This window comes from Pleurodeles waltl, chromosome 12 (assembly GCF_031143425.1).
Source record: "Pleurodeles waltl isolate 20211129_DDA chromosome 12, aPleWal1.hap1.20221129, whole genome shotgun sequence".
In the NCBI taxonomy this organism is placed as follows: Eukaryota; Metazoa; Chordata; class Amphibia; order Caudata; family Salamandridae; genus Pleurodeles; species Pleurodeles waltl.
Window position 1 is genome coordinate 369075314 of NC_090451.1, and position 18303 is coordinate 369093616.

General features: G+C 43.8%; 1 protein-coding gene across 1 annotated transcript in view; it reads left to right on the top strand.

Annotated features, from left to right (window-relative positions):
- The window catches only part of SHCBP1 (SHC binding and spindle associated 1), a 207191-nt gene that overhangs the window by 131893 nt on the left and 56995 nt on the right, over positions 1-18303 (top strand). The window contains exon 9 of the mRNA XM_069216652.1: positions 17583-17714. Coding sequence (XP_069072753.1) covers positions 17583-17714 — 132 coding nt within the window. The remainder of the gene's footprint in view (positions 1-17582; positions 17715-18303) is intronic.

Consider the following 18303-nt stretch of genomic DNA (forward strand, 5'->3'; position numbering starts at 1 on the left):
CCTCGAGGGATCCTGCCCACCTCAATGTAATTATTTAAGGAGATAACCTCCCAGCTCCTATTAATCTCCTTCTTACATAAACGCTCCAATTGCCATCATTTTTGCTTCGTGCTCATAATGCCATTCATTGCAGCTTTTCTATTCCGATTCTCAATAAATGAATTAGTAAAATTAACTACTTTGAGTGGGTATGAATAGTTATTAAATTTTGCGTAGCATTAATAAATTTGGATAAGGAAAGGTCTTTTAGAGGTGATAAGAATATAAAATCCTCTATTGGAGATACCATAATGATAATATATTTATCTAATTAATTGTGTGGTAGAAAAATAATTGTTAGATTGATAATTACTTTCTTGTATAATGATATTTTTTGAAAAGTGATGTGAAAATGAATTAGTGTTGAAGGGTATCCTTAAAGAAATTGAGTTTTGTGAGTAAGATTTTTTCTAAAACATTGGATTGTTAAACTATAGTACCCGTAGTATTTTTTCTTTGTCTATTAGCAAACAGGATATGAATAAGGAAGGGGGAGGGGAGGCAGTTTTATTATTCACTTTTTGAATGAAGGTGGGCTATGAAGAAGACCGTAGAGGTTGAAACGCGTTGCCCGTAGTTTTGTTTATTACCTCGGTCTCGTGATTTTGGTCTGCAATAAAATTACGAGTGTGCAGCAGTACAGAGTGCCGGTGTTCTCCTTTGACTGCGAATTGGGAGGAAATCCTTTGATTTATTACGGAACCTGCATCCGGAATCGTGCACCGGCCCCGTTGGTGGTTGCAGTCAGCTGTTGTAGGATTCTGCTTTTTTATATATATATGTGTATATATATATATATATATATGTAGTGGCAGTCCGCCACTAGATAGTTATAGTTAGGACCTAGTTCCTATATAAAAAGCATATTTTTACTTGCCTATATCTTTGGCACCACTTGTATATGTTGTAATATAATGTAATATGAGAGAGGGGCTGCCGGGCCCTCCGGGGACCACCTCTCCCAGTAGCATTTGACAAATTGGGCGCAGGGGCTGGTTGGGCCCCCTTGCAACCTTGGGGACCACCACCCTCTGGGGCATTTTAGAAATTAGGTGCGGGAGAGCTGCTCGGGCCCCCATACAGCTCCTGGGATCACCAACTCCCCGGGGCTTATACTAAATAATGTATAGGGGGTCAGTTTTGGACCCTCAAGCCCCAGGGACCACCACCATCACCCCAGGGCTTCTTCAGCGATGGAGGGGGGGCGCGCAGTCCCCTCATGGTGCCACTGATGGCTCCTGGGGACTGTCACCCCTCAGGGCCGGCTCCTGCTGTGTCCCGATGGGCCCACCCCGGAAACATAGCTGTTTGCTCTGGCTTATCTCCAGCTTTGAAGCTGCAGCTAAGCCACAGCAAACATTCCTGTTTCAGACAGCGGGACCTGTCAAACAGGTCCTTCTGTCTGAAAGCGGACTTTTCATCTCTGTTCCCTGCACACATGGATATATGTGCAGGGAACAGAGATGAAAGGTTTGCTTCAACAACCACGGAGCTGCTACTTAAAGCTGAAGCAATGGAACAATGGGGGAGGCCCTGAGATAGCCTGTAACGGGCTAAAAAAAATAAAAAGGACAAAAAAATAAATATCAATAGCTCATTGTGAAGGTCACAGACCGTCACACAACAGTCAGGGTTCGAGTCCAGCCAAACATGCCCCCCCCCTTTTTTTAACCGTAAAAATGTCTAAGAGTCATATGAAAAATGAATTTACTTTAAAAAAAAAAAATATATATACAAATCTTTTTCTTTTTTAATTGTGGGGAAATAGCTCATTATAACCATATCATACATAGAAGCCTAAACAGTCTCTCTCTCTCTCTCCCTCTCACTCTTTTTCTCTTTTTCACACACCCACTCAGAAACTTTCACACCCTGTCAGTCACTCACACCCCCACTCACAGACCCACTGAGGTCCTCGTGCACCCACCCACAGCCCCAGTCACATCCTCACACACCCACTCAGACAGTTATGTACCCACTCAGACTGTCACACACCCACTGACACCATCATACAACCCCTCTCACACACACACGCACTCTCACACACACACACGCACTCTCACACACACACACGCACTCTCACACACACACACGCACTCTCACACACACACGCACTCACACACACACTCTCACACACACACACGCACTCTCACACACACACACACACACACACACACACACACACACACACACACACGTACGCACTCTCACACCCAGGCAATCGAACAGCCACTTTCACCCCCAGATACACCCTCACACCTATTCTCACACCCAGAGATGCTGCGGCCAACTCCTGCTGCATATGGCCAAAGGGCCGTGCACAGCATGTGGCTGGGGGCAGGAGGTTGCCCGCAGGGTATGGCTGCAGGCAAGGTCTTGCAGGCAACCTCCCCTGTGCATGGGTGAAGGCCGTGCACAGTGCAAGGTTGGGTGCTTATAAGGGCTTGGTCTCCACAGCCAACTGCTGCTGTGCACGGCCAAAGCTCATGCACAGAGGTAGTTGGATTAACATATAGTCATTAAAATTACTATACATTTAAAAAAAACATAAAAATTCACTGCAACAAAACAAAGGTTACAGGGATGTTATAGTTAGGAAATATAATTTAAAAAAAAAATAGAATTCTTTAAAAAAACAAAGGTTACAAGGACATTATAGTTAGGCTGATATTTTAAATGTACAAAACCATAGAAATTCACTGGTTATAGTTAGTTACCTCAATTAACTTGCACCCTCGCCATTCACTGTTGATTACCCCTTAAAGTACGGCACTCATGACATCTTTGATAACATCATTGATGATATCAATGTAATATTTGCAGTAATATTTTTGATGAAAAAACTGTCCATGGTGAGGGAGCGAGTTATAGTTACCTTAAGGCATGAGTTATAATTACTTAAGGTAACTAACTATAACTGGTGAATTTCTATGGTTTTGTACGTTTAAAATGTGAGCCTAACTATAACATCCTTGTAGCCTTTAGTTTTGTAAGTGAATTTCTATGTTTTTTTTCTTGTTTTTTTTTTTATTCTGTTTCCTAATTTCAACGTCCCTGTAACCTTTGTTTTTTTCAGTGAATATAAATATTTTATACAGAGGAGAAATACTATGCTGTAGAGAGAGACCCTAGTGTGTGCATGGGGTTTAAAGCACTGTTATTTGCGTAGGCCTGATCAGTGCTATTGTGGTCGGATAATAAATCTTTAGTGAAGGTTCAGACTACTGCTAGATTATAGAGAGCATCGCCTCATGAAGCCACAATGGCAATGAGACTTCAGGGTTACATTTATGCTGGTCAGTACATTCCTGAGGCTAAAGACAAAGTTGCAAATTGTCTTATCTGCACGCCCTGTTTTTTTTTGTTGTTTTTTTTTAGGCAGGGGCTGCAGAAGTGCATTGTGCTAATAGTGCATTTTCAGATCTGATGTAGAGGAAAGGTTCCTGAAGATAAATAGAAGTAAGACCACATCAGATTATCATGCAAGTGGAAATGGTGGAGTGGAGAGATTAGACCGGGACTTAAATGGTAACCTACAGTTAGCTCAGAACTACAGACTGAATTGGGAGTTGAACATCAAGAATGTGTTGTGAGCGTACAAGGTTGGTCCCTTTGTGGTGAATGGACGCAAATCCTTTTTGAATTGAGAAAAAGAACTTCATTTTCCGGGGTTAATTTGGCTGGATGGAGAAACAAGACTGGTGTTGTCACTGCCTGAAGAAATTAGGAAAAATGTCAAGGTTCATATATCTTGCTTTGATTCCAAGCATGATACTCAAAAGTATAATTGGAGGTTGGGCAGTGGGTTTGTGTATGAAGAGATGAGACAGAGTAGGAAGGAGATATCAAGTTTCTGGGTTAATATGAGGTTGTGGATGTGTTCTGCAAATCTGCTATAAGCGTGTCTTTTAGATAGGTTGGCATTTTGCAAACATGAGGGCACAAAGGAGGGAGGAGTGGTGGTCAATTAGGGTTATCAGGGTTTCATTTGGTTGCGAAATTTGTGTGTATGTGAACATGAGTGATAGCGATGTTTGTGAAGAGGGTAACGAAGTAGAGTAGTCTAAAGCCTACTCTAGTGAGGTAGTAAGGGTTAGTAATCCCAGCTTTCTGGCCCCCAACAATAACACACAATAAATTGTCTAGTAGGTCTCTTAAAAAAAAAAAAAAAATGACTTATCACATACACACACACACACACACACACTCCACTCTCGTACTCTCTCTTTCTCGCTCTCTCTCTGCCTGCCCCCCCTGCATTGCCGCCCCCCCCCCCCCAAATATGTGCTGTCAGGTAAATAGAAGTACCTTTGCTGATAACCTCATAACAAATTACACCCGTAGCAAGCCCTGAATCTTTCCTCACAATACCCCCTTTGTATATTGGGTACAATGTTGTAATATAAGGGAATGATGTTATCAAAAAGTATAATGTTGTAATCCACCATTGAAGTCAGTGGATGTAGTACCACTATCCTGTGGCATTCATTATACTGTTAAATATTGTATTGTATGCCATTAATATTGGTTAAAAAAAAAAAAGCATTAAGATGTAAAATATGTGTCTAAGTGGCTTTCTTACTTTTGTCATACTTTTTATGCAGCCTTAGGACCAACCAGCAGGGTTTGCCACACTCCAGAGATTGAACTAAAGCTCTAGCTCCATGATTGCATAAAATGGGTGAAGATATCTTCTGGGGTCAAAATTATGAGGACTCAGGGTGACTTTAAAAAAAAAAAAAAAAAAATTCTAAAGGGCTGCTGCACTCCTGCATCGCCCTTAACACGCTTTTCAGACATTGGCAAATATGTAAATTTTAGAGCCCACAAGTAGGCCTATGGGGTGCTCGATTGGCCCTAGGCTTGAATATGCAGTTAGTGGCTTTCCTACTGACTAACTTCTTTAGTTTAGTTATGTAGCCTTGCACCAAGCCATTTTCTTTTTTTAAAGTAGTGTGGGTGCCGCTGCCTAAAATGGGGTATTCAACATGTTGCATCTGGGCGGGGCAAGAAGCTCACTCCTGCGCTGCCTGGTCATCTCCGTGTTGAGCTGACACTGCTCTGGGCTGGTGCCAAAGCCAGCAGCTGGTATGTCTGTCCCGCGTCCTCAAGAGCAGACAGATGAGTTGTAAATGCAGTCCTTCTTCCCCTCCAGGCATGGCAAGGGTGTGGGAACCTCACGCAATCTGGGAGAGAAGTGAGTGAGGAGGTGCTCAGTTTGGTGCTGTCTGTCTCGGGGCAATGGGGTCCCGAAGATAGTTTCTGTGGAGTTGGGCCCCAACTAATCGGGTCCCCAGTGCCATAGAATACCTCAAGGAGGGGGCCCCACGCACGCCCTCCACTCATGAATACTTAAATTTATTAGGCTGCAAAATGTAGTACTTATAACAAAGCATCACAAACTTTGCTTTCTGACTAGTCACCTTGTGGGACCAGGCTGTATCTCAGGCTCTGTATGTTTGATTTGGCTGTTCTTGGGCTGGTTTTGCTCCTGGTGGCTTGACGAAGCCTCTGGGATCATTCTCTACAGGCCTTGGGAAAAATGTTTTTTTTTAGCTCCCTGCACCAGTCCTGTCTTCTACTTGGGCTCTTGGTGCTTTCTCCTGCTTGAGAGGGGAATCTTCTACACATCCTCTGCAGCCAACCAGCAAAACGCACTTCCCAGGTTCCTTAGCCTCCTGATGACTTGCAGGGCACATTTGTGTTCAGCTGAGTCAAGAGTCAGTCCATAGATATTCCAGGGAAACCCTCCAAGGTCACCCAACAGGTCCTCTCTGCCAGCTGTTTACCAATGGCCCTGGAGAGACCCATCTTTGACGTAGGTGAGAAGCTGGAGTCATGGTCCATCAGTCAATCCTTCCAGTGGCCAGGTGGGGTTTCTCCTTCCAGCAGGGCATTCTTTCACCATTGTCGCTCCCAGGCACAATGTTTTCCCAATTGGCTCTGCCTTGTGGAGGGGTGTTTAAGTGGGAATGGAAACTTCTAGAAACCAGACATCCCTGGCAAATCCTAGGGTATTAAAGCATCAACCCACCTCTGTCTCAACACTCTTGCACAGCATTGTGGGTCATCCAGTATGGTGAGTTCAAATTGTCTTTGGAAAGAGCTTCAGCTCTGCCCCTCACTGACACAGCTGCAAAGCTTCAAAGGCGGGCCTCTCCTGTGTTAGTCTCCAGTGGTGAGGGCTAGACCTCTTCCAGCCTATGTACAGTGTGACAAGCTAATCATGAGATGCAGATTTCCTCCTCTCCCCTTCCTTTCCTGGGAAATAGGTCAAGCATTGTTAGTGGCTCTACTTTGTGGGGGAGTCCTTTGATCCAACTGCTGAACAACAGAGTAATACAGTTAAAGCTTGAGTACAAGAAAAAGGAAAAATGGGCTACAACCAATGTAAAATACAATCAAAAACACTGAAGCTCGACCCAGCACAATACCATAGATTCAAAAAATTATATTTATTACCAACGTATGTACATCCAAAGATAAAACACAGATCGTAGGGGAGGCATCGGTTCCTTACCTTCCGGTGGGGTAAACCAATCCGTCAGGCCAAGATGGGAGGTCCTGACTTCAGTGTCTCAATGAAACCACAGGGCACAGGTGTTGCGGCGGAGTTGGGTGTTCCGGACGTTGGGAAAATAGCACTCAGGACTCAGTGTGGTGAGACTTCGGAGGTGCTGCAGCAGCACCGGCCTGTGGTGTCGGTAGCGGTCGTTGCATTCAGAGAGGACCAAGGCTCCTGGGGCAGACCGCGTCAAGGAATCAGACAGCGGGCCAGTTACGAAGTCACTGTGGAGTCTGTGCACTTGGTTTCTTCTTGGTTACACCAGAACTCACTCCCAAGAGTCCAGGAGCTGGATTTTGCTCCATTTGGTGAGTCAGGACTCTCAGCAAGATACCCCAGGTGCTGGCAGATTAAATCTTTGATGTCCCTGAGACTTCTTAACAGGAGGCAAGTTCAGTTCATGTCCTTAGAGAACCTTAGAAAGCAACGTCCAGTCCTTTCACTCCCAGAACCGAAGTAGCAAGCAGCAGGGCAGCACAGCAAACTAACAGGCAGAGTGGCAGTCCCTCCTAAGACATCTAGCTCATCCTCCTGGCAGAATATCCTCAGTCCAAAAGTGTTCTGAAGTTGTGGTCTCAGAGGTCCAATAATTACACTAATTTCTGCCTTTCCTGCTGTGGTCCCAGACACACTCCCAGGTGGTTTGAGACTGCTTTGTGTAAGGACAGGCACAGCCCTATTCAGGTGCAGGTGTCTGCTCCTCCCACCACTCTAGCCCAGGAAGACCCATCAGGATATGCAGGGCACACCTCAGCTCCCTTTGTGTGACTGTCTAGAGAGAATTCACAAAGAACCCAGCTGTCATCAATGTGTATTCCACAGCCAGGCAGAGGCACAGAATAGATGAGCAAGAAAATGCCCGCTTTCTAAAAGTGACATTTTCAAACTTACAATTTAAAAACTAACTTCACCGAAAGATACATTTTTTAATTGTGAATTCAAAGCCCCAAACTCCATATCTCTATCTGCTTCCAGTGGGAAATTACACTTGAAAGATATCTCAAGGCAATCCCCATGTTAACCTATGGAAGAAATAGGTCTTGCAAACTTAAAACCGAATTTAGTGGGATTTCACTAAAAGGACATGTAAAACATATCAGTACATTGGGGCTGCCTATGGCCTGCCGTAGGGGTGACTTACATGTAGGAAAATGGAAGGTTTGGGCCTGGCAAGTGGGCGCACTTGCCTGGTCGAACTGGCAGTGCAACACTGACCACAGACACTCCAGTGACCGGTCTGAGACATGTTTACATGGCTACTCGTGGGTGGCTGTAGGAGGATGTCTGTGTAGTGTGCAAAAACAAGCACACTGTGCAGACAGTTCGGGCAACCACACATTGGTTTACAGAGGTAAAAACTAGACTACCTAATGCTCTAACTTTTATGGTAGCTTTGTCAAGCACTTTGGCCAATCGAGGAGAAGTGCAAACATTTTTTGTACTCAGTGTCAATAACTGAAGACACACTCAAAGGAATAACTCGAGACAAATTTACAAAAAAAAATCAAATTTGTATAAAATATTTAAGACCAAGATCATCAGAAAGTAAGTACTTTTGAAGTTACGATTTTTCAAAGTTTAGAACATATGTTGTTTTTGTGTATAATTACGCACCATAGAAATCAGTGGGAGAAACTTTAAAAATGCATGTAAAATCAGGCAATGCATTTACCAATTTCTCCTTTTGCTTTTAGGTCGTGGTCGCCAAGAAGTCCTGTGGGTTAGCTGGAGGAGTTTGGGCGGTTCTTGGTTTTGGCGGGCAAAGTTGCTGAAAAGTCCTTGGAGCTGGTGCAGGACCACTGTGGGGGGGACTATTAAGAAAAGCAATGCACAGGTAGTCTTCTTGGTGAGTTAGGTGGGTCCCCCTTGGACTGTAGAGGTCGCAAGCGGTGAGGGACCCATAGATCACAACTGGTTCACTGGTGCAGGGCCCAGGGAGGCCAGGTGTAGAGCACATAAGTGAGCCAGGAGCTGTGAACGAAGGTGCCCTTGGAAGAAGCAGGAGGCAAGTCACTTTGAGGGTGGATTGCAGATCAGCAGGGCCACTCTTGGGTTCTTATGTGTCCTAAAGTCCCTCAACTGGGGCTTGCTCCTGGTCCTTTTGGAGTCCGAAGTGGACTTTTCTTCTTCATGTCTGACGTTGGGTGAACAGTACCCCGGGCTATTGCATGGTTCAGTCACTTGAGGTTGCAGTGCCACCAAACGTGGCACACTTGCAGGATTTGCCTTCCAGGTCCATGGGGAGAAATTTGGTCTGGCTGTGTCATCCGGTTCCTTGATCCAAGGCCGGTCAGTGAACTGGGCTTCACTGTTCTTGCCGGGTGCAAGCTGGGGGTGGCCACTCCTTCTGCCTTTGTGCATTTTCCCTCTTTTGCTCCTACCAAAAATGGGGATTTGAAACAGGGATGGCCATCTGCTGCTAGCAGCGGGGTTGTGGGTAGAGCTTCAAGGGCGGTAAGCCCTTGGAAACTCATAGGCAGGGCTGTGTGCATATTCCTGGGGGAGGAGGTGTAACACCTCTGCCAAGGGAAGGGCTTCGTTCTCTGGACCCAAGGAGCACAGGCTCCCATCCAAGGCTTCCAGAACCTTGCCTGGTGGTGATGGGCTGGTTGTGACCGGCCAGCAACCATGCCAGGGTAGTTGGCTTTGCATGGGGCACCTCTAAGGTGGCCCCTGGGTACATTTTGCAATAAATTCAATGCTATACCAGTTTGGAATTATAATTCGAGGTTGTTTGATACCAAACAACCCAGGATGCAGAGTGGCCATTGTGTAGCTGTGAAACTCGTATTGACCAGTGGCCAGCGCATGTATGTGAAATGGCTGCTCTGTTCACTTATTTGGTCAAAGGTTTGGCAGGGACACATTAGGGGCATATTGCCCATGCATCTATGCCCACACATGCAGGACAGTGCACCCTGCCTTAGGCCTGGAAAGTCTGCCAGAGGGGTGACGTACCTATATTGTATGCAGTGTGTAGTGGACAGGGCACACAGGCTGTGTGCCATGTGAGTTTTGCATTTTAGGATTGCCTCAGGAGTCTCATCCTGCAGTGGCAATGCTGGGTGCACTTGGATGCATGGTCCATGAGGGTGGCACAATCTGTGCTTCTATCCCCGAGGACCTACCCCTAGTACTTCATGCCCTGGGTACCTTAGTACCATTTCCTGGGGACTTATATTGGCACCTAAAGGTGTTTCCAGTTGTGCCAATGCATCTCAACAGTTTTGGGAAAGAGATCTGGCAGGGGACCTGGTTAGCAGGGGCTCTGGGTACAAACAACTTTGAAACCACTTCAGATACCAGGCGAAACGTGGGGGCTAACCATGTCAAAAGAGGGCCTTTCTCACAGTGGCATAATCAGTGCTGCAGGCCCACTAGTAGCATTTGATTTACAGTCCCTGGCCACACACTTTGCACTGTACCAGAGACTTATTAGTAAATCATATATGCCAATCATGGATAAACCAATTACCAATACAATTTAGACACAGAGTTTTTGTACTATAGCACTGGTCAGCAACAGTAAAGTGCCCAAACTCCTAAAGCCAGCAAAAACGAAATGCAGCACAGTTTCATTTATTCCAAATGTACCATTGTTCTCCGGTTCTTCGTCACCTTCTTGGATCTAGCAGCAATAAACAAAGACATATAAATGAAGTAAAAGCCCCATAAGTGACATGAAGGTGACAAGCCTGTTCACCTGCTCATTTATAAATCTCGGTCCTCTTCTTGCAAAATGGTGCTTCAAACTCATTAAGGAGCATACATGTAGTGCCTAAGAGAGTAAGTCTAGTGCAGTGATGTGTTTTATGCAAATCAGTTGTTTGGCATGTTGGATTACAAGAATGCTCTTTCCAGCAAGAATGCAGTAGCTATCTATTTGCATGCACCATTAGTGGTGTTGGACATGATCACTGCAGACACTGGAGTTGCAGGGAAACTGAGGAGATGTAAACTGGAAATGGGGAACACCTGTACCCATCTCTACCTGCTCTTAAAGGATGCAGAGGTATTTGAGAAGATCATGATTGTCGGCTTTTTGCCATCCAAGACCTTTTTTGCCCAAGAAGAGGGCGGGTAGTACATCTTAACCCTCCCTCCAATATGTCTCTACACCAAAGATCTTCAATCTGTGGGGCGCGACCCCCAAGGATGTTGAGTCCCGGGCAGGGCTGGGGGGGTGGTTGCGTATTTTCCCCGCACTTCACCCAAAAGTGGACTTTCCCTCAGAGTCTCTAGTGCTGTGAAACGAAGCCGCACAGACAGCTGAAGATACCTTTGTGCCAGGTGCCTACTTCCTGAATGAAATGCAAATGTGCAATACGAGTTGATCTGCAACTGTAAAGGATGCCTGGAAGCCGGTTCTGGCTTTAATTGACCTAATCTCTCAAAGCTTTGTGATGACAAACATTTGTTTTTGAATAGTAGTGCAGAGTTAACTGCGCTGTGAAGTGTGTGCTTTTAATTGTAATACTATTTACATTGCGCTTACATCACCTGGTTGTGTTTAAGGAACAGCTATTTAAGAAAAATTGGTATTGCATGTGCTCTGGTGTTACTTAAATCTACTTTTTGAAAGCATTGTTTTATCTTAAACCTTTTTGTAGTGGCCTATCTTATACTGTATGTAATGCAAGTATAAAATAATATCTTACATACAGACCTCTATGGTGCATTAACTAATAGAGGTTTCATAATCTGTGCATTTCCCAATGAGTAACAACTTTCTTTTATTTATTTTTCATTTAAGCTGACTGTTATTTTATATGTAGCTACCAGACGGTAAAAGACCTAAAAAAAAAAAAAAGTTCTGAATATTTTGGGGCTTAGATATGTGGGGCTTGCGCCGGCTTGGCTTAGCATGGCCTCATACATATGGAGTAAGGAATAAGCAGCGCAAGCTGCTGCATTGCCTTACTCTGCATCAAGGAGGCGTTTCATGGGTGTTGTGGTGGGTATTCCCACGCAACACCCATGGATTTTGATGCTGCACCAGATTTACAAAATCATGTAAACTGGAGCAGTGCCAAAACCTTACCCTGCCCCAGAAAAGGCCTAATGAGGAGAAATGTTTTCATTTCTCCTAGTTTTTTCCTCGTTCCCTGTGTGTGGCATTGTGCAACACATACAGAAATAGGAAAATGCTTCTCAGGTTTGTTTTTGTGCAGGGAAGTGCCCCTTCCTGCACAAAAACAATCCTGCCTACGTTGGCACCAGGCAGAAATTTGTGCACCAGCATAGGGTGAAAGGACATGAATGCACTGTATTTCATAAATACGGTCCATTCCTGCCTTTTTATATTGACGTGGGGCAGTGGAGCAAGAAGATTTGCACCACTGTCTCTACGCCAATTCCTCATAAATTATTACCTTTGTTTTTAGCTACACCTTTGACCACGTCCCCACACTCCCTGACCTTTGATTTGCTAAACGCTGTTCAATATTATTTCCTCACCGTAAAAATAATTTGATGTGGGAATTATGAATGCTTATAGTGGTCAATGATGAGGAGTACCATGTTCCAGAAAAAAATTCAGGAGTGGGGGGTCCATACACCTAAATTTTTTAGAGAGGGGGTCCCGGCATAATAAAGATTGAATACTTCTGCTCTACACATTTTAAAGGGAGGCCTCCTACGATTGTTCAATCCGTGCATTGGGGTGCTCCAAGTGACCCCAGCATGATACCCCTAACTTAGATCTGCACCTTGTGAACATGAGCTCTGTAGAGTTTCACTAGCTAGCATTTGTTTACTAGTGAGTTGTATTCTTGCGTACCATAAAGTGTAATTAGTGATGCTAATAAGGAGGAATGTCATCATGTACAGTGTAGTAGTCTTAAATCAACAAGGGGCCGACCTTATTGATATGAACTCAACTGATAGGTTATTAGTCCGGTGAGGTTAGTGGACAGGATTGTGCTCCATCACTTTTCCATGGCTACTCGACCACAGTGCGGCAGCAGGAGCCCCTCTACCCCGGAAGGACTATGGTTTGTGCCCTTGAGAGGGCCAGCCTCCGCAATAAACTGTCGTTGAAGCTAGACCCCCGGAAAATGCACGTCTGAGGCGAGCAGCTTGCAGGGAATTGAAGAATCATATTTGTAATTGTACTTTATTCATTATGTTAGACGATGCATTCACCCTTGCACCGTGAAACCGAGGTCCAATCAAAGCACTTCAGTAGGCATGCAAGTCTGTTTCTGTAGAGTCTCTTAGCACCTGGCAAGGGTGCAGAGCGCACTGTGGCTCACTGGATTTTGGAAATTTTCAGGCAATGAATTGAGAGCTTGTGATTTAATCTACCACGTCAGAAGACTCTGTGGTCAAGTTCTTGTTGCAGCTGTAAGGTCAGCAACAGTAGAATCGATGTTGCCAGCGTTTACAGAGTAATTAAAATGCCCTGCTAATATAATGTATATGTTAATAGTATGTAGACAGTCATATGCGCATTTTGCCAGGCACATAGTTCAGTCAATTCTTGTTTTTTTTCTCACATTGCCTGAGGTATATGCAGCATTTTGTCCGAGTTTTCCGTTTTGCTCTTTGCGTTTATTTCTCCCACACATTACAGCTGCGTAGGCAGGTCCCTGTTAACTGTTTACCAAATACCCTCGGGCTTGCGATAAAGCTTGCAGTATAATTAATGCACCTGGCCATATTTCATCTCGGGGCTCCTGCAGCTGTTCACAAACTGCTTAAGCTGCATCCTTTATATTTTGTCAAAGTCTCTTGATGGAAATGAGGCTGATAGTTCAATTTCCTGCTGTTCTGTGTCCTATTTCTTTCGTTTTCTTAGCTGGGCGCCCTTTTCCCCACATACCCTGGCACCAAAAACATAACATTAAGCTTTCTGCTTTTGTGAAATAAGCCACTACATCCTAAGTATTATTTTTCACAACCGGATGTTAGTTCTACACAGAATGCAAACTAGATATGCAAGGGTGTAAAGTCAAGTGTATTTTTCTACCTTTCATCTACCAATCCAGTCCTTCTAGGCTCTTGTATAATGAAAGGGTTTTCGAAGCTTCATTAGCACGCAGTGCAGAGACATGAAGGTCTTGTAGAAGAGTACAAGACCTAGAGAAAAGAGTGTACGATAGTACGAGAACTAGAGAAAAGAGGAATGTACGAGAACTAGAGAAGAGAAGAATGTACGAGAAGTAGAGAAAACAGAAGAATTTACAAGAACTAGAGAAAACAGAAGAATGAGTAGAGCAAAGAGAACGAATAGGTAGGAGTGTTGAGGGAGGAGTGAGGTGAAATACGAATTGGAAGTGAGGATTCAATATGAGAATACACAGGGTATTGAAGGAATACACGGGGTAGTAAAGGGAATTCAAGAGAAGTGAATTAGAACTAGTGTGTGGGAGAGGCGAGAGCTGGAAAGGGGGGGTGTGAGAAGGGAAAGAAAGGAGGAGAGAGCTGGAAAGAACAGTGTGAGTGAGGGAGAAGGCGAGGCAGGTTAAGAGGGAGGCAAGGAAGGCTTGCAAAGGAATGAGAGTAGAGGAGAACATGGAAGGATAGAGAATAGAGATGGAGAGTGGGAAGAGGAGGGTGAGTACGGCTTAGTGTAAGTGAGATGGCAGAAGAGCAAGGGGAATGAGTCAGAGTGAAGTAAAGGAGGGGTGGATTTGTGTATATATAGTTTTCTGACATCCAGTTTTGAATATTGAGAAAGACCCAACAAAGAGCAAAGATGACCAGAATTGAAATTTTGATGTAGATTTGAGTGTCATCCACATAGTAAATGATGACACACCCCGGCAAACTTCTGAGAGGGAGCCCACGTTATTAGCTGAAGAGTGTGAGTGCCAAGATGGAGCCTTGCAGGACACCACATATCAAAGGAGAAAGTTTAAAGAGGGTTACTTAATATTTACTGCTTGCGAGCAGTTTCAGAGAACACATTCAAACCATTTTAGGACAGATCCTTTAATTTTGAAACATTGATTATGCAGGGAGAGCACTGATTATGATCAATTGTTTTGAAGGACACTGAGGTCAAGTAGGACAACTAGGTAGGTATGTGTTACATCCTTGTAATACATATGGTGAATGTCATGGAGAATATTTAGTGAGGCAATTTTTATGCTGTGGCCAGCTCTGAAACCAGATTGACGAACCAATAGCAGGTTACCTAAATTGATAGGGATTAGTGAGTTGAAGAGAAATTCACATTTGCAAAATCTTGCGTAACCTGAGAATGTCAGAGATAGGGTGGTCATTTTACTGGAGTTCGTGGTAAAGATTGAGCTTTTTAGCAGAGCAGTGTTTTGGCCACGTTCAGATGAGTCCGGGAAAAATCTTTGGCTGGGGAAAGTATTGATAATCTTACAGCAGGCCTCTGCAAGAAAGAGAAGCTCTCCTTGATGATGCCAACAGGTATGAAAATGCAGCATATGTTTCAAGGTTCCCACAAAACTACTTCCAAGGATCAGTTACATTTACAGCGTCTTTTTCTTGTGCCTGGAGCATCTGAAACTTGAGGGGCTGTACATTGACCAGTTCGACATCAGGTTAGTTATGACTAAAGAAGCAATGATGAGCTCAATGATAAGTTGGTATACTCATTGCACATGATCTTACATTGCAGTCGAAACAGAGAACACAGGATATACCCAGATTCACACAAATATTTGCCTAAATTCCAAAACATGTTTTTGAACCAACAAGGGTACCAGTTATGAATAATGTTGATATATGACTTGTTAAATAAGCAGTTATTTAGGTCTTTGGGCTAATCGTTGTCCTTCCATTTGTAAGATTGTAATTTCTCATTTGTATTTTTCTGTCTCTCGGAGGTTGGCTTACAGTTTTAATGCGGTTTCATTGGTGTACAGTCTACTCACGGAGGCATATTTGTGAAAGAAGTCTCTAACTTGGCAGCCTTGCACTACTGAATATTGTGCGGCCTTCCTTTCATGCACGCCGTCGGAGGAAGGCCTGACATAAATTAATTAACCTAGTGATGTTTTACACTGGTCTATTGGTTTATTAAATAAATAAAACTGAGTATGTACTAAAGACTGCTGCATGATTGATTGGCTTTGCAGTTGTGTAGTGCACCATTACCAACTTGAAGAGGCATAGATCGTCAGTTCAAATCGTTGAAGCTAATTTTTTACATGCGTACTTTCTTCAGGCTTGGATACATCCAAACTGTTATTGGTATTGAACAAGTTCCGCCCTCCAAAAGGCCTTTTTCTGCCCCACTTGCACCCTACTAGAGACAGATCTGTTACTTTTTTCTTATGCTTCGACCAGTTGTTTCAGGACACAGTTGAGACAGGGCAGTTAAACTAGTAACCCTCCTAGCAGACACATAGGGCGGGCTGGAACTGAGGGAGAAGGCACAACCAAAAAGCATTGCAGACACTTATTGAATAAGCATTGGCAAAGCCAATTGGTCTTACTTTCCAGTGTTCAGCGATCACCGCAATCAGCTTTGCCAGTGCCCTAACTGCTATGGTAAAAGCATAGAAAGCAATGTAAACCTCACTTTCTATTCTTTCAAGATAGCTGCCTTATTGCAAGATGCAACATACATTGTGTTGTTGCATGCAGTGCTGTAACTCATAATTTTGGGCCCATCAGGTTTTAGATTAGGGCTCTTCCCTAGCTCTGATGAATGCTGCAGACTCTACAGGGCTTTTGTGGCATGAAACGTATATACTGTTTTCCAGAGACTTGTTGGATAATTGTCTTGCGAGTCCCTTCTGTCTTTTTAAGGGTTGAGCGCGCGCAAGCGCTCTGGCCCCTGTTGTAACCTCTGTGGGATTTTAACCACGCCCATCAGTTTGGTTGTTCGTGGCGTTGCCTTTAAAATTCACTTGATTTCATTAGTGACAGGCATGCATATGTCATGCCTTTTCCGGTGTTTAGCCCTCCTCAAGAGCACCGGTAAACTACTGAAAACATACAAAACTCTGTGTTTTCAGCATGGCTACGCACTACTTTTTAATTTTATTTCCTACGCAGCGCGATCGCGCTGGGAGGTAGTCGAGCAGTTTGCATGACATCGACCCTGTTACATGGATAATTCTACCTTTGCTGGTTACATGAATATTTATTCTTTTGTCGGTTACAAAGATAATTGCACTTATGACGGTACGTTTCACTGCAAGTCTACTTATTTTTCCTTTTCTGTGTGTCTTTCACGCTCATGGCGACCATCGGCTCGTATATGTGAAACTGTTTGACTTTTCGTTATCCGTTTATGTGGAAACAAAAGCACGGTTAGGAGTTTACAACGGTAATAGCTCTAACTCGAGCAAATGCGAGACACATTGCAAATGCTTGTTTAATGTTGTCACGGGTTCCACGATCACCTTATAAAAATAGAATATTGGTAATACAAAGACAATTTAACTCATTTGCCAGTCAAATCGTTTCACATACTTCTTAAAAAAATGTTTAAGGGGTTCTTGTCCATTGAGTATACGTGAGACACCAATGAATGATTAAAAAGAGCTCTTTAGTGTTTCATAGGGAGCCTGATGGGTATTGCACCCCCTCCCCAACATAGAGGGTACCCAATGATGAAGCCGGTCAACGTGGTGGGTGATGGTTGATGCGTCCTGGAAAAGGATTACTCTTTGTAACTTAAAAACGGTGTCCTTTTTGCCACTTTAGACAAGCTATCTTCATCGGACCGTCATTCCATTTCTTGTAAGATAGTTGACCTTAGAGGCCGTATAATGGTTCACCTAATTCGTCTCCCCTTTTGAGTGGTGATAAGAGCTCAGCTCCATAGCAGAGACAAAATGCAGAATAGGGAGAAAGCCACCAAAGAAAAGAAGGAAACTTAGATTGACAAGAAAGCAGTCTAATCATGAATATAGGTTGAATCTTTAGAATATTGTTTACAGTTGAAGCTGTCTGTAGGAAGACTGCAAAAAGAAAAAAAGTGTTTTGTGTAGTCCAAACTGATGAAAAGAAACAACATTATGATATGCCTTTATTTTATTTTCCATAGGCTATGGTCTGCCGGATGACATTGTGATTGAGAAACTGGGCAAAGGGGATAATTTTGTGGATTGCACAGGTGCAAATATCAAAATTTCCAATGTGAAGTTCGTACAGCATGACGCAGTGGAAGGTATCATAAGTAAGTATCTCAGGCAATGGTAAAGGACAGTGCTTCGGCAATCATAAGATTCCAAAGGTGTTGCGCTTAATTTACTCTGACTTTTTTCACCTGCCTTGCCCTACAATGCTTGCAAACTTCTTGTGAAAAAAGAGGTAGGATTTTTTTGAAGTTTCAAATATGGTAATTAGCATCACCGAAGCTGCCAACCGGTCTCCTTTGACGTATGTGCTTAACAAACTTAAGTAACGACGACTATATTACATCTAAATCTCTCCAACAAGTTTTAACTAACTCACCTCTCTTATCATCCAATACACTAAGCTAAAACTTGCAGCTGGTAATGTTGTTCAGTAGGCTAATATTCTTACTGCAAAAACGTGTCAGCCCAGTTAATTCAAGTGTTCTAATACAACAACTCCCAGAATGCAACGATTGATAAGCCGGAACTGGAAAACTATTCAGATAACATGGAGTGGCATGGTAAATCTCCTTCTCCGACTTTTCATCTCCCTTCCGTGTTCTCTCTATCTCCCTGAGCATCCATCTGCCTTCAACACCGCAGCCTCCTACTGCCGGGAAGAATTCTGCAGACACGGTTGGCATTAGG